This window comes from Pygocentrus nattereri, chromosome 20, assembly GCF_015220715.1.
Source record: "Pygocentrus nattereri isolate fPygNat1 chromosome 20, fPygNat1.pri, whole genome shotgun sequence".
In the NCBI taxonomy this organism is placed as follows: Eukaryota; Metazoa; Chordata; class Actinopteri; order Characiformes; family Serrasalmidae; genus Pygocentrus; species Pygocentrus nattereri.
In genome coordinates this window covers 13,297,562-13,324,962 of record NC_051230.1, presented here as the reverse complement: position 1 = coordinate 13,324,962, position 27,401 = coordinate 13,297,562, and the positions used below count along the sequence as shown (strand labels likewise).

At 38.9% G+C, this 27,401-nt stretch overlaps 2 protein-coding genes across 10 annotated transcripts in view; one reads left to right on the top strand and one right to left on the bottom strand.

The window, feature by feature from the left end:
• The window catches only part of slf1 (SMC5-SMC6 complex localization factor 1), a 43,494-nt gene extending 34,695 nt beyond the window's left edge, over positions 1-8,799 (bottom strand). For 2 of the 3 annotated variants that reach the window (XM_017691130.2, XM_017691131.2), the window contains exons 1-12: positions 8,508-8,799; positions 8,306-8,417; positions 7,543-7,621; positions 6,790-6,965; positions 6,633-6,688; positions 6,353-6,503; positions 5,148-5,333; positions 4,922-4,990; positions 4,342-4,488; positions 2,305-2,471; positions 2,048-2,182; positions 1,639-1,777 (exon numbers count right to left, since the gene is read on the bottom strand). In XM_017691130.2, coding sequence (XP_017546619.2) covers positions 1,639-1,777; positions 2,048-2,182; positions 2,305-2,471; positions 4,342-4,488; positions 4,922-4,990; positions 5,148-5,333; positions 6,353-6,503; positions 6,633-6,688; positions 6,790-6,965; positions 7,543-7,621; positions 8,306-8,416 — 1,416 coding nt within the window. In that variant the 5' untranslated portion in view covers position 8,417; positions 8,508-8,799. The remainder of the gene's footprint in view (positions 1-1,638; positions 1,778-2,047; positions 2,183-2,304; positions 2,472-4,341; positions 4,489-4,921; positions 4,991-5,147; positions 5,334-6,352; positions 6,504-6,632; positions 6,689-6,789; positions 6,966-7,542; positions 7,622-8,305; positions 8,418-8,507) is intronic. The other variant, XM_037531775.1, reaches the window with a different exon arrangement.
• A 272-nt stretch (positions 8,800-9,071) lies between these two features.
• The window catches only part of kiaa0825 (KIAA0825 ortholog), a 180,071-nt gene continuing 161,741 nt past the window's right edge, over positions 9,072-27,401 (top strand). For all 7 annotated transcript variants that reach the window (XM_017691132.2, XM_037531364.1, XM_037531363.1 and 4 more), the window contains exons 1-2: positions 9,072-9,669; positions 16,682-16,820. In XM_017691132.2, the coding sequence (XP_017546621.2) occupies positions 16,690-16,820 (131 nt within the window). In that variant the 5' untranslated portion in view covers positions 9,072-9,669; positions 16,682-16,689. The remainder of the gene's footprint in view (positions 9,670-16,681; positions 16,821-27,401) is intronic.

Here is a 27,401-nt window from a genome sequence, read left to right as displayed (position 1 = left end):
CTCATCCTGAAATTGATGCACACAAAACATTCCAAAAAAAAAAAAAAAAGTGACACGGGCAACTTAACAATAGCAACATTGCGCAATTTTCATAGACATCTTAGAAACGTAATGCAATCATCTTTGGATATACAAGAAGTATCCAGGATAGGCCGAGACCTGTGTCATCCATTATGATCAAGCATTGGTCTTCTGCAAAGAAATCCAACAGTTTAAAAATACTTTTCTTCAGTGATTGGTTCCAAGAATTTGAGGGAATTCACTCTCTATGTAATAACATCAAAATATTCAGAGAATCTGAAAAAATCTGTGTGTAAAGAGCAAGGCCGAAACCACAACTGAATTATAAGCTGCCCTTCTTTTTATTATCCTTCACTGTGTATTGTATCTTATTGTTATTGTATTGCATTTAATGGCACAGAGTTCTGCCTTCAACTCTGTTTCTTTTTCTCTCAGTGTCTGCAGTGATATTTTGTTTCTAGCAGTATCTGAGCTCAGGACTGTCTTTTTCTCTAAGCTATTGGTAAATAGCAAAGATACTTTCTCTAGATTGACAAAGCACTTCTTGTAAGTCGCTCTGGATAAGAGCTTCTGCTAAATGCTGTAAATGTAAATGTAATGTCCATGACCTTCCACCCCTTAGAACTGGCACTGGCATTTTTCTGTGATTGATACTACTACACAGGCTTGGAAATACTTTGGAAAACCTCTGGTCAAGAAACACAGATTATCACAGCATCCACAAATACTGGTTAAGACTATATACTGCACTGTGAAACTCTTATCAACAACATCCAGACACTTCTCCGGGCTAAAGCTCATCTAAAATGAACTGATGGAAACACAGTGAAAACATGTGTTTTGGTCTAACGAGCCCACCTTTCAAATTGTTTAAAGAAATAATGGACCATGTGCTCTCTAGACCAAAGAATAAAAGAAACATCCAGAATGTTACTAATGTGAAGTTCAAAAGCCAGGATCTGTCATGGTATGGGAGGGTATTAGTGGGTAATTTCCACATTTGTGAAAGCACCCATAACGTCAAACACATTTTGGAGCAGCAAATGTTGTCTTCTAGATTTCAACATGAGAATGGCAAGAAATACTCTGCAGGTATTACTACAACATGGCTGCGTAATCAGAAATTGCACATGCTATACTGATCCACCTGTAGTCCGGTGCAGACCTGTCTCCTATTGAAAAAGTGTGAATGGCAAAAAAAAAAAAAAAAAGCTCCACTTTAGTCGCCAAATGTTTATTAAGCGCTGTTAAAAGGAAAGGTGATGTAACACAGTGGTAAATGCCCATGTCTCATCTTTTTGGAATGTGTTGTGGGGCATCAAATTTAGAATTAGCACATATTTACAATAAATGATCAAATTCATAAGGCAAAATATAAAATATTGTGTTTAGCATTTTTCAATGTAATACTGCATTCAATTTTATTACCTTTCACACACTGGATTACAGGACTGTAGCTCCAAAAGGTTCATATAATGTACATGGCAGCTGTTTTTTTTTCAAACGGTGTAAATAAGTAAATAAATAAATAAATAACAGTTGCAAGATTTTGATATGACAGCATTGATATGTCTTACAGAAACACCATTTGGTGAGAATCTGAACCCTCCCCCCCACCTGAGTTGAGTGGAGACCCCAGAGCGTGGCCTCTACCAGCAGTTCAGCCAGCTGCTGCAGGGCCCTGGAGCTCAGTATCGACTTCTCCCACACGTTCCAGAACATGCTGTAGAGCACAGACGTCCGCGAGCCTCCCCCACTGCACACATCACAAGACTCACTTCCACCTACTCAACGCTCTTTACTAAGCTTAAATCTTTCTGATACTACAAATCAATATCATATCTGCCCACATTTGCATGCACACTAACAAACACACACACAAATCATTGATCTCGTTTTTTATTAAATGACATTAGCTTAAGATGTAAGATTAGCTACACAAACAACAATTATTATTATTATTATTAAACTAATACGGTTTGTCAAATCCATCTAAAGCAGAAGCTGTAACTTTACAGACTCTTACCACGAGATAGCAGCACGAAGTTCCAGCTGAAACAACCTGAGAAAGAACGCCTGCAGGTTACCATGGAAGCGGAGCAGCTCTGAAGGGGCGGGGCTAGGTAGTGAGTGACAGGTAGCTGCGCTTGACAAGCAAAACCTTGAGTCAAAAAGGACCAAAGAGAAACAGGAGGTCAATTCCGGTCATCTATATACATTCATACTCCAGCCATGTGTTATGAATTATGTGATATGGATTATGTCTATATGTACATATTTTACCTCACTGATGTTTGTAGAAGTGGCCAGACTCCATTTTTACACTGTGGGCACTGCAGGATCTGGAGGAAGTATTTGACGCTCCCAGGAGACCTCCAAGTAGGATTGTTCCGCAGTATGTCATTCAGAACAGTGCTGAACATGCTGAGAAAGTATGACTGTGCCTCACCCTGCAGGAATATAAGAGGTTTAGAGTGAGTGGCCAGCTATCTATTGTAGAAATTCTTTAGCAAGATTTCAGCAGAGTTTCTTTGCATTTCTGATCAAGTGGAAAAAACAAATTAGTACAGCATTTAAAAATACTATCAAAAACTAGGAATACAATGATTTATATACAATATTTCAAATTCTCTGCTGCACTAAATGTGATTAAACTGGACTAATTATGCTCTCTTTTAATCAAATAAGCAGTTGGGAGTATGTTCAGAAAAGCTTTTTGTGACATTGTGATACAATTTATCACAATAAAAATACTGATTGATTTTGGTCATTTCTAAATGCTAACTAAACCTGGAAAACTTACTTTTGCATGCATGGAAGTCCATGTTCCTTATATGTGCTGCTGTGGTTTCTGTAATTGTTTACAGGGAGTGCAATAATGCCTTTACTGTTGGATGTACTGTGAGTTTCTGAGCAAGCGTGCACACTCATTACTAAGTGCTTCTAATTGATCTGCTTAATAAATGAATAAAAAGCAGCTCAATTGTGCAGTATAGGTGAGCAATATGACTATTTTTTCATGATAAATTTTGTTATTTTGGAAATCATTTTTTCTTAAGATTGTGGATCTCATACACCTAAAGAACAACTCAGTTCAAAATTCATTACAAAACCATAACGGTTCTGTGTTTTTTTTTTTTAGTGCAGTATAGTATGTGCAACATTAAATAAAAATCGTCTAACTCAACATTTTTGATGACAGTTTTTAAATGTGGCACTGCTAGTGTATCATGTCTGTCGAACATTATGATATGTATCGTGTATCGTGAAAATATCTTTAAATATCGCAAAATGATATTTTGGCCATATTGCCCACCCCTAGCGTGAAGCATATTCTGATGCAGTTATTTGCTTGGATTTTGTAGTACAAACAGAAGAGAAATACATTTTTCCAGCTTCAGTACATCATGACAACAGCAGGTGAATTCATGGTATTAGTGATGGTCAGTTCAAAACAGCAAAAAATTGAAGCCGATTTCAAAACAATCCAAGTTAAATCAGGCATGTTTCAGCAGCTAAAACAAAACTGTGCTTGGCTGTGGTTCTAGGACCAAAATGAATGACCCCTGATCTATACTCTGGTCTATTTGCACTGGCTTGAAGATGCACTCCAGTGGTAAACACTTCAACGATGCATGACATCATTAAAAATTTCAACAGATGTGGGGGTATGGTCTAAGTACAGTGCAGCATGACATGACAAGTAATCTTCAGTATTCATAACTGAAAGTCACAGTAGTGTGAGAGATATTCCTCTCTTGGTTTTTAATGCCTCTGAAAACTCCAGCACAGAAAGCTAAATGCTAACAATAACATGTCAGAGACATTGTTATACCATTGCTTAAGTTAAGATTTTAGGCTAAAATGTATTTCCAAAACATTCATGGCAGAGCAGCACACGCAGGGAGAAAAGATAATAAAAAACAAAAACAAAAATTTTCATTACTGCATACAAAAACTCATAAGACCCATATAGATTAATTTTTGATAGCAAATAATAATGGCTATATTTGAGTTGAGTATATTTGACATCACCACTGAAGAAAAAAAAAAGTGAGGCAGTAAGTTTCTCTAGGACAGATCACTTCAGAAACCATTCTGAATGACTTTTGTTTACATTCCAATGGCAGAATTATGTAGAAGGTTCTGAAAATTAGGTGGAATTCCCTTTCAAAAACACAGTAGACAAAGCACTTTTGCTGCTCTGGCTCAGATCCTATGATAAATACTCTACATGTAAAAATAAATGCTGAAAACTTTCTTTTCTCCTATGGACTTGGAGAAGCAGAAGAGTTCCAAGAGTGGTGTTGGCATACATACGTGTAGGGCATGCTGCATACACGCATGGAGAGCGGAGGCTGGAGGAAGCACCCCGGGCTGCAGAGAGCACTGCACATCCTCCATAGCCTGAGGGAAGAGGCCACATTCTACCAAGCTGCAAACATTACTGAAATCCACTGTTGCAACCTGTGGTAAACAACAGAAAAATAGGAAAGAGAGAGGAAATTAAAGGGGGAAGGTGAACAGGAATGTGTTTTCAGGGTCAAAACTGGCACTGTCAGTCAGAGCCCATTCAAGGTTTGGGTTACAAGAGTGTGATAGAGGATACAGTGACTGCTCCAAACCAGCAACCTTTCAAGAACACACCAGGGAAGAGAGCAGAAGGACACCAGTGTTTCTTTAATGGGCAAGCCAATCATGAGGCAATCCAATCAAACCACCTTACTTAAATCAGCTGACCTGAACATAATGCATTCGTCACAAAAGGAGGCACTGACGATGCTAGCGGTGACACAAAAATAGAATGACCCGAGTCACTTGATGAGCCTAATGTTCATTTTGCCTTGCAGTGACTCACAGATAGTGGACATATTAATAGGATTTAAGCAGATTTATTCACCTGAGTTGGAAAGACGGGCGTATAGTAGTTGAAAAGCTCTGGGACTTTTAGCAGCTTCCTCTTTCTCAGCTGCAATAAAAAGGTCATTGTCAGGTCACGTATCATGGCAAATCAATGATGATTATGCACCCTTCCAATTTTCTGTATCAAGTTTGACCTTTGAAAAGATGCAATTAAATATAATTACTAAATTACTTATGGGGGTGGAAAAAAAACCCTAGCTCACCTCCATTTTCATAATGTAGTCTTTAAGCTTTTCCTCTAGCTCACAGAGAAGCAAGTTATACATTACGTCCATAGATTCCTCCTCCATTTTAAGTGAACTGTCCTCAGTTGCCTCCTCTTGCACAAAGTTCTCTTGGAATTTAGGTTTGTCCAAATTAATGGACCAGTTCAAACTTGAGCAAAGAGACTGTAAGCAGAACAAGAAGAGGTTTACTTATATATAGTTACAGCATCACATCTGCAATGATTAGTGTTGATGGGGAACTCCACCAATCCCCAGTCCTATCATTGAGATGTAAACAAAGTCATCCAGAGTAGTTTGATGTGAAATGGCTCATTGTAGAGAAACTCTACAGAAACTCTACAGAGACTCTAGAGAGTCTGGATTTCTTTACAATGGTGATGACAGAAATCAGGATTTGTGATAAATGTATTTGTATTTTATTTACTATCCAAAATGACCAGTGAACCTACATCTCCCTTCTGACTCTATATGGAATATTGATAATGACAAAATAGAGCTAAATCCTGGGGGAAGGGTTGTGGAGTGTTTTCTTTCAGCACTTTTTTGCTTTACAGGAACATGGAGCATTTCACATCGAACCACTCTGAATGACTTTCCACAACAGTTTCTATTTGCATCAGAGGGTGAGACAAAGGGAAGGCTCTTTCAAACCAAGTCACAGTTTTACAGACACACTTTTTTATGGGAGGTGCTGGTGACACCTTAAGCAGAATAGGGTGTACTCAGAGTCTACATACTTGAGATACATTGTCATAGCTTCTTGGGAAATCCATATCTTCTTTCTATTCATCTTTTTCCCACCTTTTCAGAGTATTTAATATGACCCGATGTGAAAGTTTGTGCTTTCAAATATTATCCGTTGTTTTTCATCCACACAAATCAACAGTGTAACAAGACCTCACGATGACTGAACATTTGACTAAATTTAAGAAAAAAAAATAAAAAATCCTACTTCTGATGCTGAAGCTCACAATGTAACTCACAGCTGTATGGGCAAATGAACTGAAACCAGGACCAGTTTCAGGTAATGGAACTATTTATGCTTCTTGGGTGAATTTCTTGAACAATTCAAACACCCAAGGAACATCTGTGATTGGTCAGGGTTCTCACAGCACATAGTAAAATATTCAGTGACTGTCTATTTTATATTATTTGTAATTCATATTAACAGCAAAGATTACCCCAAAGAGATGATGAGCAATGAAGCTGATGGTGTGGTAGGGTGCTCGGACATTTTGTGACATCTTGCTTCCATCTTTGGTAAACACATGTGTAACAGCCTGTGTAGCCGACTTGTCAGTGCAGACCACAGCCTTTCCTGCTTTCAGTATTCTGTGGGCAGAAAAACACTGAAACCAGCACATGCACAGCAGCAATAAACAGTTTACTTATTTTTTACACATTTTTACTAAACCAATAAATGTATTGACTGGAAGTTTTCACTTTTTTGCATGTTCTCACCTTTTGAACATGCCCCTTTTACCAGTATCTTCAATATCAAGACGCACTACCCAGCCCTAATGAAAAAGAGAGATGACATTTTAAGACATCAAATAATAATGATTTGTACTTAGGAGTTTCATTTGGTTTATCAGTTACACAACACTACAACCCTGACCTGGAAAGCTCCAGACACAAAGCCTCTGGCTACTTTCTCCCTCCATTTCTGAAGAGGGTTGGTAATAGCAAGAGCCTTAAGGTTAGCACTGAGGTTTAACTCATATGAGGCTTCTGATAGCCATGCCTGTTGTTTCACACTGTCCAGCACAAACTCTGGAGTTACTATCCACTTCCCTAAAAGGAAGAACAAAAGGGACAGTAAACAAAAATAACAACAGAAAAACACAGCTTAAAACTAATAACCTGACTTAATTACACTTGCATTTAGGGGTGGGGAAAATAATTGATTCATACATGCTTCATGACTATGTTGAAAGATATTGCATCGATGAACAAAATGTCTACTTTTTCATTAATCTTTTAAATACCTTTTTTTAAAAAATAACAGTACCAAACATTTCTGACAAAATAAACAATACAGGTTTTATTTTCTACAATGTAAAATGAATAATAGAGAAAAAATACATTTGTTTAAAAATGTGTAAAAATGTAGTATCCCCAATAGAGAAGGATTTTTAGGTATTGTTTTTGGTTTAAACCCCTTTAGATGGAGCAACAAAGACATGCATTATAGGAATCAAAAATAAATAGAGCTGATTATAGCACCCTGCATTCAAATCAAATCAAATTGTGTGGTGTCTAGAGACTCACATGTCTACTTAACCTGGTTCTTTATGGTTTTGTTTTTGTCCAGGATTACTTATGCTTATAACACATCATTATCTGTAAGGTTGTAATCATCATCACTGACCTCCAGCACATGCTGCAATGAACTTCTCACTCGCCACAAGTCTGGTGACTATAAGATGGGTCATCGTCTCTTGGTATTCCTGCAACACAATAGGCCATTACTTCTTGCATATAAGTAGAAAAACAGCATCTGTATTTTCTAACGCACAAAGTCACTTTACTATTCTGGTGTTTAACCTGTCAGTAGAAGAGCTGAACCAAAGGTCAAGAACTGTGAGGTGGATTCTACACCCTCGAGACTTCAATTAGTAGGAAGAGCCGTTAGTAACTATATTAAGATAGTATCGAGGGCAAGGACAAAATTACAAAGACAAAAATATACCTTAGCATCGGCAAGCAATTAGGGTCATTTTTCAGGGCTAATCACTACCACTTCATCTTTTTTGAGAGAATACAGTAAGTCAGGTGGGTTGTCTGTGATATTTGCCAATGTAAAGCGCATGATACTGTAAGTGAAGCTCTTGAAGGACGCTGCCAGATTGTTAAAGATAAAGAAGGTTTAAACTAAAGGCCAAAAGAACATTTTGGCACTGACACTGGAAGTGATGTCTTAATTGGACATAAAACTCGGTACAAGCAGGTGAGCTAAATCTGTGGTTTGTAAAGTAGTCATCATGGTCCACCTGACCTTTTGCTCCATCCCTTTGTGTTGAGAAGCAGAACATGGGCAAAATTTTGGACTGTCTGGGGGCCTCGATGAGTGGTTTGACAACCACTGAGATTATCGTGTATACACAGCTTTCTATAGCACTATAAGTACTCACGGAGCCTCCTATATACTTCCCACGTAGCCGCCTGATGCCTTGAAGAAGCTCTCTTTTCTGCTGGAGATTCCTGACTCCAGTCATTTGAAACACATATTTATTCCCCACCATCCTACAGACCAGAGAGGGAGGGAGAGATTAACTAAAGTTATCAAGTTATCTATTTTGCTGAACAGAAGTTTCACCGCTCCAACTGTCTCACCTGATTTTACCGTGTAAATGAATCAGAAAGGAGATATAAGCTCTGTCTAAAGCTCGCTAGTTAACTAGTTTCTGTCACTATTGCGAAGCCGCGCCAAAACTCCACTTCCAGAGGTTATCGGGCAGCAGCAGCTGTCATGTCCACAAGTCTCCTTTCCTTTACCAGTTCCTCTTCTTTCAACATGTATGCTTCGGGAAAAAATCCCGAAATGTTTTACATGAAGACAAGCACAAAGAAAAATAAAACACGCTTAAATTCACATACAAAATGTGCTGGTAGGCATCCATGTCTAATCACGTGACAGGTGGACTGTCTTACCGCGCAGGGTACTGCGAGACGAGGGTGCGTTTTTGTATGCACAAACTGCATATATCCGCTCTCTCTCTCTCACTCTCTCTCTCTCTCCAACACGGGTATTAAATACATTTATGTCATTATTCAATAAAAACGTGAAAATAGTACCGGGAAAATGAAAACATTAAAACACCGACGACGATTTGCCCCCCCCCGTTATGTGCCCAATGGTCTATGCTGCTCCACGAACAGGATGTTTAGAGAAGGAGCTTCATGGTGCTGGTTGTTAGAGACGCTTTGCGTTGAGAGGCGACGTGTTTGACAGAAACTGACTCTGAAGAGAGTGTTCAAACAGCAATTTGTCTTCCTTAGTGTCCACGGTTCTCGCTTCTGTGCGCCTGGCACACATTAAAGTTGGCTTTGTTCGTTTTGCTGGCTCTGTAAGCTTAGCTAACGAGAGAACTACGCTAACGTGACTTAATTCCTTTCCCCATCTACTAACGTTAAATCCTCAGCCGCTATTAGCAGGTCTGTCAGCTGGCAGCTAACGTTAGTCCAGTCCCTCATAATAGTATAAACACTGTATGTTAAGCTTTTCTCTCAGCAGTTTCACACTTTGCTTTGCTCTTCGTTGAACATTCCTGGATAAAATCATATCGAAGAGAGTTATGGTAATGTTTTAGTATTTGAACAACACGACAGTCTAACACCACAAGCATCTTCATTCAGTAGCTCGGAGATATCAGCATTCACCATAGCGGTTTTCGGCACGCAGTAGTTTTTTTTGGAGCTGAAATGAAATGTACAGAATGACAGAAGGATTATATTCCTTGGAGTTGGAGTACCACTGACTGTTCTACAGAATAAGGTACAGTAACAAGAGTAAGAGTCTTTATAGTGTGAATGAATATGTCTGTCCTTGTCAGTACTGACACGTTGTGATGCAAATATAGACATAAGACATAAGACACATTTAAGGGCCCATAACCATATCCTTTTCTTGTAGGTTTTCCTCTTGAGGTCCATTAATGAAGTTTGTGTGACTTTATGTACCCAGTGAATGAATTAATGAGTGAATGAGTAAATAAGTTAAGTTATAATAGATTTTTATTACTGTTACCAACCTTTCTTTATCCCTTAGAATTAAATAGGTTGTTTTGTACTGTGCTTTTAAGGCTGATACAGGTCTTTTTGATTGGCTGGTATGTATACCTTGGTTTTTATCATGTCACAAAAGCAGTCATTTCAAATAAGGCTTTTTACTAAAAGATTATTACATATTAATCAGACTTTTTTATAAAAAAAAAACAGAACAAAAAAAATTGTTAATAATAATAATATAATAAAACAGTAAATAATATGGCCCCTTTTATCTGAGGTCTGCTAGATTACCATTATTGTCCACAGCCCTTATGTCAGTCAGTGGTGCATTGTTCAGAAAGTGTAGATGTTACTTAAGGAAAACAATTATAATGTATAACTTTATTAGTTCATTAACATTTAGAAATGTGCATTTTATGGGTATCTGCCTGTTTCAGCCACTGGCCTCTTCTCCCTTAACGAAATAGTCCAGTGAAAAATCTAATTCCTCAATTTTCACACTATTCCAAATTATTTGATCAGGCAAGATGTTTGGAGTCTGAAGTTTGCTTCTTTAGTTTTGCACTGGAGCTATTAGGCCAATGTAGAATGTAGCTAAGGAGTAATCAAAACTTGCTCTTTACAAATTAGCATTGTACAAACCACATCTAAATGATCACCTGTTTGCCCCAAATCATGTCTTCTGAATCACTGTCAAATAGATTAGCTTATAACACATTATAATGTAAAAAATAGACAAAGGTACATTAGGGTTGTAGATGAAGGCAGGTTCTGTGATAAACTATATTGTTCTCAAAAATGTCTCCCAGTGAAATGATGATCATTTACCTTTTTCTGATCTTGTTTCTTGGCCATAGATGGGGATCAGAGGAACTTTCTCTATTCCTAAAAGTTTCATGACTGTATTTGTGTTCAGTTCTGTGCACTTAAACTAAGCTTCATTTACAATAGGTAGAAGGTGAAAAGGTGTGGGGTATGTAAAGCTAGCATTGCAGTGCAAAGCGGAGAGAATTAACAGGCAGCTTCTTAATAAACTTTCTCTCCCTCCCTCTCTCCCTCCCTCTCTCCCTCCCTCTCTCCCCCCCTCTCTCCCCCCCCTCTCTCCCTCCCTCTCTCCCTCCCTCTCTCCCTCCCTCTCTCCCTCCCTCCCTCCCCCCTCTCTCTCCCCCTCCCTCCCCCCTCTCTCTCCCCCCTCCCTCTCTCTCTCTCCCCCCTCCCTCCCTCCTTCCCTCTCTCTCCCCCCTCCCTCCCTCCCTCTCTCCCCCTCCCTCCCTCCCTCCTTCTCTCCCTCCCTCCCTCCCTCTCTCTCCCTCCCTCCCTCCCTCTCTCTCCCTCCCTCTTTCTCTCCCTTTCTCTCTCCCTCCCTCTCTCCCTCCCTCTCTCTCTCCCTCACTCCCTCCCTCACTTTCTAGACATATTTAGCAAGCTTTTTATGGTAAATAAGTCGTCTCTACACTGACTAAATAAAATCGCTCTGTTGGTTTGAACCAGTTTTCACTTGTTTCTATTACTTAGCAAATGTCTGCAAGTCAGTGAAAATGAGACTTTTATGTTGTTTCAATAAACTTAAATGAGTTGTCAGGTTTACTTCATAAGTGTTTGATTAATGTCATCTTGTTTAGTAAAACTTAACATCTTTAATGTGGGCTCTTGAATCATGTATTTGCATATTGTTTTATCTGGCTTACTCTCCCTCTGTGTTGTCTTTCCCCCAGTCTACCTTCCATTGTGTGTGCTTGTTTCTTATACTCCACGGTTAACTACCTAACCAAGTCATTCTCAACAGTAAGTGCTAGTTACCATGTAACCTGCTGCTGAGCGTAAATCTACCACAATTCAGTAGCACAATTATAACTTAAAGAAATTATATATCTGTAACTTTAAATTCTTTTTCTACTGTCATATGCTTGAATTCGCACATGATATTAAATTGAGCATCTCAAAAGTTATTTAACACAGTTGTATGGACCCACTTGACATAACATTAGTAAATCCAACATTTAATTTTTTGAATGTAAGCAGTTTTCCAAGTTGGCCATTATTAGCATTGCCATGGGGTTTTCAGTCGCTGATGATATCCAATTACATCACCCTATCACGCTGGTTTAGACTGCACTGCCATCAGCACTGGCACAGGCATAGCTGGATAGCATGTTTGGAAAATGTATCACCAAAAAAAAAAAAAAAAAAATCAAACTAGGTGGCCTATCTACTTTTTAAAGGCCTGTGTTTCCGACTTTGCCACTGGTCTGCGTCAATTTTGGCAGTAGAATACAGTGATACCACTCCCAGCTCTAACCATAAATGCATTGTGCACTAGGAATATTTTCACAGGACAACAATACTATGTGGACAGTTTGTATCTGTAAATTCATCCCTGCTTCATGATTTCTAATCATTAAATCATGTCTCATCATTTAACACTTTATTTATTTATCATTTAACATTTTATTTAGGAGTTTTGCCATGGTGTGGCAAATTATGGATTGGCTCTGTGAGAAAATTTGATTATTCTCCAAAAGTTTCCTGGTGAAATGGTGTGCCTGCTTAATTTATCATGTTTCCTTAAAAGTAAATACTTTCCATTTTAGGGCATTTAGCTTTAAGCGAACATGTCAGAGGGCTTTTTAAAACGCCAGTAGAGGCACTGGCTGCTAAATATTTCACACCTTCTTCAGGCTAAGTGGGCTAGTATGTGTGAGGGTGAGTTAGAGGCATGCTTGTTTCACTTTAAGTGCTGGGAGAATACATCTGCCCCATGTCTCACATACAGACACTGAACTGTAGCTCAGCCTCTCTCTCTCTCTCTCTCTCTCTCTCTCTCTCTCTCTCTCTCTCTCTCTCTCTCTCTCGATCGCTCTCCTGTGGCGTCTCTCAGAACTACTCGGAGACTCCACAACATCTGAGTTCAAAATAGCTAACAAGACAAAGAAGATGGAGCGAGCATCTGCCTAATTAGGCCCTGTGTGGTGACAGGCTGAACCTGACACTTTTCCCACAACTCTCATGTGGATCACACACTGGCAACGATGCACATCCCTTTGTAACACGCGCTGCACTCGCACACATACAATGACTCACTTGGTCCCAGTGTAATTACACTGTAGAGTTCCTAATCCTGGGCCTGTAAAAACCCTCCCAAACCCATGCGCTCTCTCTGTCTCCCCACTGCAGATACAGCAAGACGACTCGGAGGCTCATATAGAGTTTAGAAAATAATAAAAGCGCGAAGCTTAACTGCTGAATCTGTCAGCTGAGGGAAATAATATTTGTCCAGCCGGACAGCCTCTCTCTTTGTGTGGGTTAAATTAATGTTGAGATTTCTGTCTGCACTCGGAGAAGAGCGCGTGGTGTCAGGGAGGTAGCGCAGGCTGTTTGGAGTTTGACAGGGATTATTAAAATCAGCCCACATGAAGGAAGAAGCAGTGGCAGCAAAGCCAAATTGACACTGACACTCTCCATTATACTCCATCTGACTCATGATGACACCCTCAGATACTGTCTCTCTCTCTCTCTCTCTCTCTCTCTCTCTCTCTCTCTCTCTCTCTCTCTCTCTCCTCTCTCTTTTTTCAACCTCTCTTCATCTTTTACTATCTCTCTATTTTTCTTATTCTTTTCCTTTTTATCTGCTTTTTATCTTTTTATATCTCTTCTCACTGTCCCTGTATCACCCTTTGTCTTTTTTTCATTTCTTTTTTATATAACTTCTATCTTTTTGTCTCTCTCATCTTTGACTTTCTCTCCTCTGTCTTTGTTTCTCTCTCTTTCTATCTCTATAGTTTGATTTGACTTTTCTCTCTTTCTCTCTTTTTTCTTTTTCTTTGACTGTCTATCTGCCCTGCCCTATCTCTTTCCATTTTTCTTTCATTTTTTCTTTTCCTGTTTATCTTTCTGTCTCTTCATCTCTTTTTCTCTCTCACTTTCTTTCACTTTCTCTTTCTTTATCCCTCTCTGTCTACCCCCGTTTTCTTTCACTCTTTTATTGAATAATCAGCCCCGCACCTCTCCAATGCTGTCCCTGTGTTTGGTCGTGTAGTGGGGGGTGGGGGTTGGGGGGTGGGGTGAGTAAATAGATTGTTTATTTAAAGTACAGATGAGCAGCGTGTTGGCAGTTGATTCTCTTTGGATGGAGGCCTGTCTTTTAGATATGCAGTTATTACAGCTGAGCCTGAGTGGAAATTGAAAAGCATCCATTTTTGGTTGAGAGAGAGAGATAGAAAGAAAGTGAGAGATTGATAGATAACAGAAGGGTCGAGGAGTCTTATAGGAGATGATATCCAGCGGCTTGGTTCAGGTGGGCTTGATGTACAGCTCCTGATAAGGATCTTGTTGGAGAAGAAATCAAATCATCACATCTCATGAGCCGCTCCATATGCCGCAGGATGTGTTTCATCAACAGCGAGATTTTGCTGGAATGGATGTCATTCAGACAAGTACTGTACATAAGCAGACGTCTATTACAGTCAAAAGGAGTTTTCTTCTCAGTGGCTCTCCAGAAGCTAGGCCTGGGTCCTTATTGAGGCAGCAGGCATAGAATCCAAGTGTGGTACTAAGTAGCTGTTTCAGCTGCAGTGATTTTTAAGACAGAGAGTGCTTCCTTGATGGATCTCACCAAGTTTTCAAAACTTGTATGTAAACATTTTCTCTCTTGAGCATGTGTATACACTGTGAAGAGATGCTTTCATTTTATTTGAGTAGTCCTTTATAGATGATCTAAAGATGTTGATAAAGCAGCTGATTCTCAGTAGTGTTTGAATAAGGATTAGAAATGTGTTCTGCCTAAACCCTTAGAAGCTGCAGTTATCAGCAGCAGTAACAAAAGCTGGTGTGAATTCATGTGAATTATTTCTCACTAACCCTCACTGAGACAAGCAGAGAAAATCTGTTGGATGTGCAAAACTTTCAATGCTAAGTTTGTGCATAGAAAAGAAGGTATTGTATTATAATTTAGCCACTGAATAATGCAACAAGATTGTATTGTAGTCAATGTGTAGTAGTATGCAAAAGTCAGTGACCAACCTTAATTTATTTAATTTCCAGTCTAAAGAGTACAAAGTTAAAGTACAAATGATTTATTTTTCAGGAAATAATTCCTGATAATGCACTTGCATTAAAGGGGAGGTCAAAGGAAAATAAGAGGAGAAACAAAAGTTTCCAAAACTGAAAAAGTAATAATAAAAGAAAAAAAGAGAGAGAATGGGACCATGCAAGACCTTGTTGACCACCAGAACTGATACCATTAGATAAAGAGCACCTAAAGATAGGTAGGAGAAACTCAAGCTTTACTCTTGCCTTAGATCTGAAATAATATATACGTTATGTAACATATAAATATATGTTAGATATATATTTTATACTTTTTGCTGACTCTGAAAAATGAAGAACGAACCTTAATTTCTATTTTGACTGGAAATTAATAAAAATAATTGTGGTGGTTTTCATGGTCCTGTACTACTGAATTATAACCTTATGATGTAAAAAGCTTGGGAGTTTAAGTGGTTATTTAAATTTGAGTACAAGTTATTGTTGTGTATATAGTCTTTTTTAGGTTTTTAAAAATTTATTTTAAAAATTAAAAGTTTTTTTTTGCCCTGTTTTTGTCATTTCTTGACTATGAAACAAAAGAAACAGACTAAGTAGTGTCAGTGTAACATGTATATCAAATATACGTATAACCCACTGCATAATTCAGTTTGTAATGATATGTGTGTGTGTATGTATATACATATACATATATATATATATATGATATAGATAGAGAGAGAGGGGGACAAGAGTCTTTATTAAACAAATGAAACAGTAGTAGTGTTTGTCTATTATATATGCATTTCCTCCTTTTCTTTTCTATCACTCTCACTCTCTCTCTGTCTCCTCTCCCTCCCTATATATATATATATATATATATATATATATATATATATATATATATATATAGTAACAGTTGGGATCGAGGAGGCGGACACATGTGCTGAGGTAAGCGATGTTTATTTAGGGCAAATCCAGAGTCATAGTCACAACGGTCCAGGGTCACACATCCAGCGCAGAGAGCAGGAGGGACAGACATGATGAAATAAACACTGAATCAAACACCAAACACCACGAGAATACAATACATCCAACAATTTAGACAGTTCAGACAAAGACCAGTCAAGACAAAGGGCAAACACAGGGCTTAAATATAACAGGGCCAACAAGGAATCACAAGACACAGGTGGAAACACAGGTGGGAACAATCAGGGGTGGAGTCACTAAACAAGGGGGCTGGACTACAAAACCAAAACAAAGAACACGCGGGCTAAAACAAAACACAGCACGAACACATGGACAGGACTGGGAGGGGCCAATCGTGACATATATATATATATAGTAAAAGTACCACTTCTCACTAGTAGTACTAGTAAGGAAGTTATGATGAGTAAAGGGTATTTTGTTTGGGTACTATAAAAGTCAAGGTGAAGTTAATAGATATTTTGTTAAACCCCTTAACATCTCAAACTTATTAAATACTGAGGCTTATTATTCAGTATTTACAGGGACTTCATTGCAAATAGTATGAGCTCTTCTTGAGTTGTAAAAGCGGTTGGCCCTGGCTATGAAAGGGGTTAATGTAAATTGGTTACACACCTAAGAGAAAGAAGAAAAAAGAGACAATAAAAGAGGGAGAGAGAGGAGACAGAGTGATAGTGATGGAAAAGAAAATGAGGAAATGCATGTACAGTAGACAAACAGTACTACTGTTTCATTTGTTTGATGAAGATCTCTTGTCCCTCTCTTCTAAGGCAACAAGATGGAATGGCTGGGTGACTTCCCACACGATCATGCCTTCGTGGATTTGCTTATGTCAGACGTCCCAGGTGAAGTGGACCTCCAGCATCTGATTCGGGACACTGAGGAGAAGCTAAAGCTCAATGCTAGCAGGTCAGTGGAGTTGGATGTCTATTACAGGTGTGTTAACTTAAAGGAGCCTTTGGTTTTAAAGATGTTCATAATGTTTATGCAGTTTATCCCTTGCACCAAACGTAGCAGATCAGCCAAGATATATTTGCTATCTGAAGTTTTTTTCCTTAGTTCTGGAGCTACAAGGCTAATGTAGCTAACCCGTGTTTGTATACTGAATTATAAGCTGCACTTATTTTATTTTACTGCACTGTGTATTGTAGTTTATTGTATTGTATCTTATTGTTATTGTATTGCATTGAATGGCAGTTCTGCCTTCAACTCTGTTTCTTTTTCTCTCGGGGTCTGCAGAGACATGTTGTTTCTAGCAGTATCTGAGCTCAGGACTGTCTTTTTCTCTAAGCTATTGGCAACTGGCAAAGATACTTTCTCTAGATTGACAAAGCACTTCTTGTAAGTCGCTCTGGATAAGGTTTGATAACTAGATTTGATTAACTAGGTTTGATACCCGGCAGGGGAATCAAACCTAGGCCCTCCTTGCTGTGAGGCAACAGCGCTACCCACCACGCCACCGTGCCGCCCTGTAAAATGTAAATGTATAAGCAAACCAATTCACAAATACAAACTGCATACCTAAATCACCACACAATTTCAAAGCTGAAGTTCAAATAGACTTGATGTGGCTAATGACACTATGCCATACTGTTCTATATAAATTGACAAAAAAACCCTTCTTGGTGCTATATAGAACTTTTTTTCATCAATGTTCTTGATAGAACCATCTACAGCACATTCTCCATTTCCATCAATCTGAAGAATTATTTAGTGAATGCTTTAATGATGCAAAGACCCTTTAAATTATGCAAAGGGTTCTTTGAGTGTTTATGGTTCTGTATAGCACCATTTTCTGAAGAACCGTCTTGTTTAAGAGTGAACTTTTGTCATTCAATGTCAGAAACTGCATAAGCAAGTCTATTAGAGATTATTTAAAACTCAACATGGTTTTAGGAAAAGGGGAAATATTTTATGTTTATATTTTAGGCATACAGTTTGTGCACTGCTAGTTGGTTGATTAGGAGCTTCCATTACTTGTTAGCTACATTAGCTTCAAAGCTAAGCCAGTGCAAAACCAAAGAAACATACTTCAGAGACTGAACATGTCTTGGCTGACTGACTACATTTGAGGTAGCAGGAGACTTACGTAATATGTAATCTGTAATGTTATCACTGTTACTTGAGTCCCGTGACACAACCCACTAGTTTGGGTTTTCTCATTGGATTCTTATGCACACACAAACCAAATTTTCAGATCTTGTCCTTGAAGAACTCTTCAAACAATCTTTTTACACAGCCCTCCTCAAAAAACAGAGCCCTAACATTGAATATTGATTCGAACTTTAGGATCTCTCAGCTTGCTTTGGCTTGCTCAGGCTGCATCAAATCCCTGTTTTGTTTTAACAATATCTTCAGCTATTCAAAATCAAGCTTGTTCCATGCAGAGCCCAAGGGCTAACACACAGTAAGAAATATGGAGAAAAATTCATCCAGGCTGTGCAGCCTCAATGGGCTCTCTGTGTTCTGAAAGGACCTCCTCTTGAGCTTATGTGCTTCCAGAGCTTTAGACTCTAGTCTACATCTGGGGTAACCTGTTGCATCTCCTTCTTTTCTCATGGTAGAATATTATTAACGTAGGGAGTTAAAGATTATTTGATGCTTGATGAATAGCGTGCCACTTCATCTGAAATCAATAAACTCAAACATGTGCTTTGCCTGGATCCAGGCCTCTTTCTTTTTTTTCCATCTCTGCTCTGATAAAGGACTTCCTCTCTATCAGACATCCACGCTTTGTTTTGAGTGAAGGACATACTGCAGAGAGCCCCGTAAATAAAGGGTGTTTTTTTATTCTACAAATAGCACGTCTCATGTGGCAGATGAATCTCACCTTCTGGGATAATTTTGGAGGACATAGCTCCTGTGACCAGAAAGGACGCACACACTCACATACACAGCTGTGCGCTCGTGATTAGCTATGCAAATACGCCTCTAAATACCCGTAGAATACAGTCTTATTATTTGTAAAATAGTAACACAGCATTTTAACTTCAATAAATTTCTTAGGAATAAATTATGTCAGTAAGGTACCTTAATACCTGTTAATCTGTTAAATGCTGTTGGAGAAAAGATGGCTGATGCATGATCACTTACAGCACCATGTGTAGTATTATACTGTTTAAAACAAGGAAATATAAACATTGTAAAATAACATATTTTACTTTTTTGGAAATATTTAACAAAAAATTCAGAAAAAAATGTATTTTTTTTACACAAACAACCAGTGCATGTCTGCTATAAATGCAATTGTGTGCCGTACCGTGCCGTAATTGTGACAACAATTTAGCCAAAATTGGGACAAATGCAAATATTACAAATGCTGCTTAGCTCATAGGCAGGGTTAATTGTAAGACACTGAGGAGTAATTATTAATTGTAAAAATCCCTAAAATGTCTGGTAAATTGATGCAAACACGGTTGATTCAGTACACTTCTATGTTCTTTGAGCATTTCTCACATAAATATATAACAATATATAAAATCAAAATAAATGTGATTAGTAAAAAGAAGCACAAGGTGGGAGAGCTGATATCAGAACAACAAACCTTAAATCTATTTTATTTACATCACAAAACATTTTTGATGAAAAACATTGGGCCTCATTCGTCAATATCTTCATGATATGTTCTAAAAGCACAGAATTGTTCACAGCTTTGTGCTCTTGAGTGTGTAAATAGATTCTGTTCTTACCTAAGATCAAATCGTAGAGAAGAAAACAGTGGTGAGTGTCAGAGTCTTTGTGAAAACTGGCTAAGTGGGTTTTAAGAAGACATTTCTTTCATGTGCTTACATTGAAACTCTTAAACTTTCTCTCACTTTCTTATACTTTCTACTCCTTCATTCTTTTGCTCTACCTCTCCCTCTGCCAGTTATGATGGCAGGTCTTTTCTATTGTGGGATAGCTCGAAAAATCTATCAGCGCCTCACCTTTATCCTTTGTGTGGTCCAGAATGCACACACGGTCGGCGAGGTGCTCCGCTGAGTGTGGCTGAACAAAGCCCCCCCCACTCCCCTTCCCATTACCACCACTGTCTCATCCCTGTCCATCCGGCCCGCTCCCTCCTCTCCAAATGGCCGAGTAATAATTGAAGATTCCACATCTTGAAACGAAAACCCTTGGGTGGGTAATTCAAGGATTATTACCCTCAAGGCCAGGGCGGTTTCTCTCTGCCTCCCTAAGCATTAAAGGGTTATTTTGTGTTCTTGAAGGAGAGGTGTGCGAAATGGAGAACCATTACAAGAACAAAGAACCCTGATAATGGAGAATTGTGGAAAAGAGAAAAAAGAGAAAGGGAGAGAGAAAAGAGGTGAAATGACACGCATCCTGTGGTGGTCACTCAGCCTTGGCTTCATCTGAGCCGATCTGCTGGACAGAGGTGAGCTATGACAGCGGCCTCTTTCAGTGACCTCCACTAGGGTGGGCCAGAGTCGTGCGATACACCTGCTACCTGATCCACTTAACCTAGCCACAGATATTGCATGAAAAAAAGAGGACAAGGAGTGAGCCAGAGAGGAAGAGCAAGAAATGGAGAGGGAGGAAAAGAGATAGCAGTGCTGCCAGTGTCGGATATAACCTGTAGCAAAGGACAAAAACCACCCCATATTCATTTTTGTCCCTCACAACCCAGGAGAAGGGAAAAAATCCCGCCCTTCTTCAAATACATTGCTATAAATATAATAAATGTACATGTATGAACTACAGTGTTGCAAATAAATCAGTGTTAATGAATATTGCTATCTTAGGCCTGTCGTTTTAGCTGACGATCAACTACCTGCTGTCGGGAACAAAACCTCATATTTCCGGTTTTTCAGTTTATGACAGAAATTGAAAATGTCTGTTGCCCTTTATATTGTGTGTGAATTCCATGATGAATAAACCTACAGAAACAGCCCAAAATCTCGTTTCATTAACTTACATTAGAAGCAAAGTATCTTTTTTCTTTACCATTTAGGAGAACAGTTTTGTTCTAACAGCAATGATGTTCATAATTACAATGAATAATTTACTTAGCTGTCTTTTTTGTTCATGCATCTGTTACAGTACAATGATTACCTCAATAACTATCTAGCTTCATAGACTAGGTTTGCATACAGTACTCCAGTCATTCATTTTATGGTTGACTCTGATGTCTTTACAGTGAAACTGGACAGACCTTTGTTTTCCATGATTTTAATTGAGCTTTTTCATTTTTTCACAAAGCTACCACGACCCTGTCTGGATTAAGTGGTTAACGACGTTGATGATAATGATGATTTTTTTCACAAAGCTCACACCGTGTGGTCTAAATAAGCACCTAAAACACACTAGTATATTTTCAGTACTTTTTTATTAGCCAGAGTTACAACATATATAAGATTATTTGCTCTTTTTAAATACTATGAATAAAAAAGTGCTACATTGAAAATAAGTTTGGTTATAGGTGTGGCAGCAGCATTGCAATACAGCGCTTGCACATTGACTTACCTCACATTAATTACATCATAAAAAGGTAGCATAAATAAAAAATAAATTAATAATTTGGCCGATTTGCAAGCATCTAGTTCAGTCAACATTCATCCCTACTGTCAATAACTCGACCTGACGGCAGGAACACGTTGAGCTCAAATAAACAAACATTACTCAACGTTGCCCACTAATTGTGTAATAGCAGTCAGAAGTTAGAACCTTTGTTGTTTTTGTAAATGACCCTTGTGCCCTGTCTAAAAATGTCTTCTAAAAGCTTTCTTTAATTTACACATAATTGCCACAACCTAACTGTTGAAAATACAGTCGACCGACTTTCTATTTGATGCTCTGTAGACGTATGATCGTTAAAGCTATCGCATATGGGAAAGAAGAATGGAAATACTTGTGATCTGCTCAAATATTTATGACTATCATTGTGACAGGCCTATCATACTAATAAAATCCTTTGCTTTATTTGACCTGACATCATGAGCATACATTTAACATGTCAAAAAATATGACAGTAGCACGGAGAACGCACATTATTGAAGAGGAGTGGATTAAAAGATGGAAAAGCATTATATGTCTAATGTTTTGTGTACACGTAGTCCAATGTTTGTTTTTTTTTTAAATCAAGGGTATTAATAAGGAGTGTGCCCTCCCCTTCCTGCAGAAACAGTTTCTAATCTTCTAGGAAGGCTTTACGTACATGTTGGAGCATTTCTGTAGGATTTGATTGCGTTCAGCCATAAGAGCATTAGTGAGGTCAGGTACTTCAGTTGAATGATTAGCATCACAGATTCCACTCACCTCAAAGATATTTGTTGGTGGCCCATCACTCCAGTTCTATTGCTCCCCCTCTAGCTGACGCTTGGTCTTGGGCATGGTGACAACGAGAGCATCAAATTCTTTTGGCAATGCTTTGTGTAGAGATAATACAAGTGGTGTCAGTAATGGTTGCCCCATAAAATAGCTGAATCACCTAATTAGTGAACTAAATCTGGATGCTTGTAGACATGAAATGTAGCTGCCTTTTTGCCTCTACATTGAAAGGTTGAAGAAGAATGTCCTGCCCTCTGTGCCTTCCACTTCCATACTGAGCTCTAACCTATTTATGGGTCACTGTGGCTGGCCCAGGTCCAGCACTAGGATGTCCGAGATTTGCCTCCTAATTGAAGGAGATTAAGATAGGCTGACAAACAGCTTTAGCTTTTCCAAATTGAAACGCTGTTATCCATTAGGCTTCATCAAATTGGACGCATGGGGAGGCCACCGGCAGTGAGGAGGGGCTAATGAAGTGTCAGCCAGGGCCAGCCCACTGGAGGCCATGGGTGTACCGTTACAGTTCCAGTAGACAGCCACAGCGCCGTGCCATCTCTTGCGAGTGTGCGTCTGTGGTGTGTGTGTGTGTGTGTCCTGACAAATAACCCACCGGGCCTGGCGCTGGAGGATACTAAGTATGCCAGATCGGAGTCGACGGGATCCACTTTCACGGCTCTTTTTTTCACTTCTGGGCACTATGGAAAAAAAAAATGTGTGGAAAAAACAGGGCCTCTTTGATAAGCGCTCAGATAGGATATTTGTTTCCTGACCACATGGCTAGGTGCTCACTGAAGCTAAGGCTTATTTGAAAGGGATCTCTTCCTTTCCCCCCTCTCTTCTTCCTTCTCTGCACCCCTTTCCTCTCCCTTTCCCTGTCTCCTGGAGCGCGACAGGCCTGCGGCCCACCCACACTAAATTAATTTTGACAAGGAACTTAAGATAACGTCAAAGTGCTGACTAATCAGGAGGGTTGGGTTTCCGTAAGGCAGAGAGCTGTGAAACATGCCATCATATCTAATAAAGGACTCTCTTTCTCTCTTTCTCTATCTGTCTGTCTCTCACTCTCCTCTCTGTCTGTCTTCTTTTTCTCTTGCTGTCTTCTCTGTCCTTTTTTTTTTATTTTTCCTTTTCTCAGTCTCTATTTTGTTTCCTTAGTCTGAATCTCTATTTTACTTTTTTTCCCTCGCAGTCTCTCTCTCTCCCTCCCTCCTTCTCACTCTTCCCTCCTTTTTCTGTCATTCTGTCTTCTCATTCATTACCTGATATTTTTGTGCCTCTTTGTTTTTTCTCTCTCCTCTCTGTCTTCTGCCTTTTTTGTGTTCTCCTTCTCTCTCTCAAACTTGCTTCCTCTCCATCTCTCATTCTCTCTCCCCTCCTTCTTCTGCTTCTCTTCCCTTACTCAATTTATCTTTCTCCCTCACTCTCGCTTTACCTCTCTTTCTGTTTCTTTCTCATTTCTTTTTATTTCTCCCTGCTCTTTCTTTCTTTCACTGCTTCTTCCCTATTTCTTTGTCATTTCCTTCTCTCTCTTCCCTTGTCTCAATTTCTGTCTCACTTGCTCTCTCCTTCTCTTTCCCTCTCCCACTTCTTACCTCTTCTCTCTCTCTTGTTATTTCTCTTTTTCTCTCTTCCCTCTCCTTCTTTGTCTCCTTCTCTCTTCTTTTCACTCTGTTCATTTTCTTCTTTCTCTCACACCTTCTCTCTGTTTCTTTCTTTTGTTTCATTTTCTCTCTGTTTCTCTCTTCAATTTTCTTCTACATTCCTCTATTTCTGTGTACCTGTTTTGCTCTCACGCTCATTCTTTCTCTTTCTTTCTCTTTCAGTTTTCTGATTCTTTTCCTTATTTATTTTTCTCTTCTTTATTTTTACTTTCTCTCTCCTCTTTCTTTTTAATTTTCTCTTCTTTTGTATTTCTCTCTCTCTCTCTCTCTTTCTCTCTCTCACACACACACACACACACACACACACACACATACACACACACACACACATACACACACACACACACACCCTGTGGTTTGTTGTGTCTGCACTGCTTGCAGCTTAAAAACAATTCCAGTTTTCAGGGAGACTGATTGACATGTGCACACACAGAAAGAGAGAGAGGGAAGCATGAGGCTTAAGGGAATCTTTCCTCTCCTCATCTCTCTTTCTTTTTCTTCCTTTTGTTTAGCTCTGGACTTTCCCTCTGCTGCCTGTTTTTGTTGGCGCTCAATTTTTTGAGTCTGGCTCTATCAGGGACTTTGTGTTTTTTGTAAAGGTGTTGTCAGACTGTCTTGTTCTCTCTCTCTCTCTCTCTCTCTCTCTCTCTCTCACTCTCTCTCACTCTTTCTCTCTGCTGTTAATCCTATAGACTTGACTGATCTGTGGGTTGTTAGCCTTCCTCTGTTGTAGAGGTCACATACTGTGGCAGCTTGGCGGGGCTGATTGTGACACTTTCACTCACCTCAGTCACACAAACCTTTAATCAAACTGGAAATAACCCCATAAAATGGCAGATAGGAAAGTAACAGAACGGCGAGCAAAATAGTTACACAGGGAGTATGATGAGTAACCTGAGTAATTCATAAGTTTGCACATTTTGAGTATTGTTTAGTGTTTTTCTATTTTGCATTCTGTTTAAACGAATAGTTTGGCAAAAATTCCTGTTTACCCAAATACTTTCATTGTTCCTATGCCAAATGTAGTCAATCAATCAAGACATGTTGATCAAATTTTGCATCTTTAGGTTAGAACCTGAGCTACAGGCCAGACATTGATAACAGACAGTCTCAAAACATATCCATATGTTCATTAAAGTCATGCAGCCTTGTTGATGTGGTTTAGAGAGCTAACATTGCAAACAAATGCTAGAAAACAATAGTCACCCACATAGTCACCCACATTTGTTTCTGTTCACTTAAAACACATCCAGACCTTTATTAAAGATGCATGTTGATGTGGTTTAGGATACAGTATGACTTACAGTGAATTATAAAATTGTGGACAGACACTTCAGACAAGAGGATCTGTATTTACAAACCATCTCACTATCATAACTACACAACGTACCCTTATATACAGGTGGGTGACAAATCAAAAAGGGGGGTGGGGGGGCAAGGTCAGGTTACAAGTTAATCAGAGGGCAGACACACAGACACACACACACACCTAGGGGCAGTTTAGCACCTCCAATTTAAAAGTCCCTTGAATTTTACTGGATGGATGGAACACCATTCTCACAAAATGTATTCTCTGATTTAGTGTTGTGGTGATAGTTATGAAGACTGCTTTATAGCATGACTGTCCAAAATCTCCAATGTGGTTCATCCATCAATTTACATGATGTACATCCTCATCAAACCAGCCATTGACCTCTCATGTCCTGTGAATAGGGGTATAGCCATCCTAAGAGACCACTCGCACCAGGATAGAGATATTTCACCAAGGATTAAGGGTAGTCAGAATAACTTTGTGTTGATTTGCAGTCCTTTAAGGGATCAAGTGAACCCAAACCATGCCAGCAAAATACCACCTCTTTAGTCACTGTTCCTATTGAAGCACTACCCAGGTGAGCAGTCTTTGTGACTGAAGCTCCTGCCATCCCTGCCCCAATAGTGAAGCCTTTTTCAAAGTTATTTGGTTATTAGTCCATCTTAAATCAAAACTGAGGCCAGTTGGGCATGCTCAACATTTTTCTACATGCCACAGAGCATGGAAGGATTTTAATTGCTTAATTGTATCATATAGTACATGTCTAGAGGCATCTGTTTCTCCACTCCTCCTTGTTCAGATTTGGCTCCTACATGTAGAGTCAAAGTTTATACTAAATAATTCATAGTAGGGGTATGTTATGGATTCTGATGGATGGATCTGATCTTGGCAATATTTTATGGATCTGAAGTTGGCAATATAATTAGTTAGATAAAATCTATATTTTTTTCTATATTCCACTACTACATTACATATTCCTGTATTCTACTACTGTGTAAACAATTCATCTAGTTGCATGTGTATATTCGTTGTCACTTCTAAAAATATATTATACTAATGTACTGAGTCACATTGAATGCATTGATTAAATTCCTAAAGAATTGTAATTGTATCATTGCCACATCAGAGATTTACACCTTTAAAGGCCCCACAGCAGGGGTGTGCAAACTTTTTTCAAATTCTGCCATGTCAAAATACCTGAGGGCTCAAATAGTATTCAAATGATTAAAAATGTGGCGTTTTTAAAATATCAGCACATACAATCAGAGCTTTCTGTGAGCTACTGTGTTTCCTATCACTGCATAAAAGTTGCATGAGGCTTCGTTATTGTTGGATTTCTCATTCAGAGCAATTTGGATTGGTAAGCTCTTATAACAGAGTTTTTTTAAGAGTAACAATAAAGCATGGCTAATGTATTAAGTATGTTCCTATTCAAGTGTTTACTTGTTCAGAAATAATTTGTGAATTTGCTTTAATGAGAAGTTAGGGTTGTGAGGCCTGAGTAGCTGCAGTTACTTTAGTTTCCCTGCCCTTCCCTGAATATTTATTGTAATTTCCTTGCTTTCTTTCAAGTTTATTGGTATTGAATTCAGTACAGTCCTGAGCCATATGCATAGTAACATGCACATTTTCTTTGGCTTTACTGGTATTTTTTAATTTTCAGCTTTTTTATGACTCATATTTCCCCTGGTCTGTGTGTCATCTTTTAGTTCCTAAATACCATCAACCATTATTAATTTAGTACTCCAGCTACCTGGGTAGCACCTTAGTAGCTTTGCCCTCAGAGTGACACTGAACCTCCTGGGTGGTCAAAACAAGCCTGTTTCTGATGGGGCATTGAGTGTCTGTTGGCCACTTCCAACCTAAGCGTGATGTTGATTACCCAGGCGTGTGTGTATGCTTGCATATGAGACTGATAGAGAGTGATAGAGGCGTGTGTGTGTGTGTATGTGTGTGTGTGGGTTATAGAGCTGTGGGGCTGGATAGTGGCACAGATGGATGCTCGTTTTCTCCCGGCTGTTAGAATAAAGTCCTGTGGTGGTTTCTAACACACCCTTAGCACCGAGCACAAATCCTGCTTTATGACAAACAGTAAAGAGACTTATTTCTTGCTTTATGCTTTAAATAAATGACTGTGATTAAATTATATCTACTAGTTCTGAAATAATGCAATGTTTTCATACATAATTTTTTTTGCTGCATTTTTTGGGGGGATATTTAGTAAGTATATAAGTGCTTTCAAAACAACAG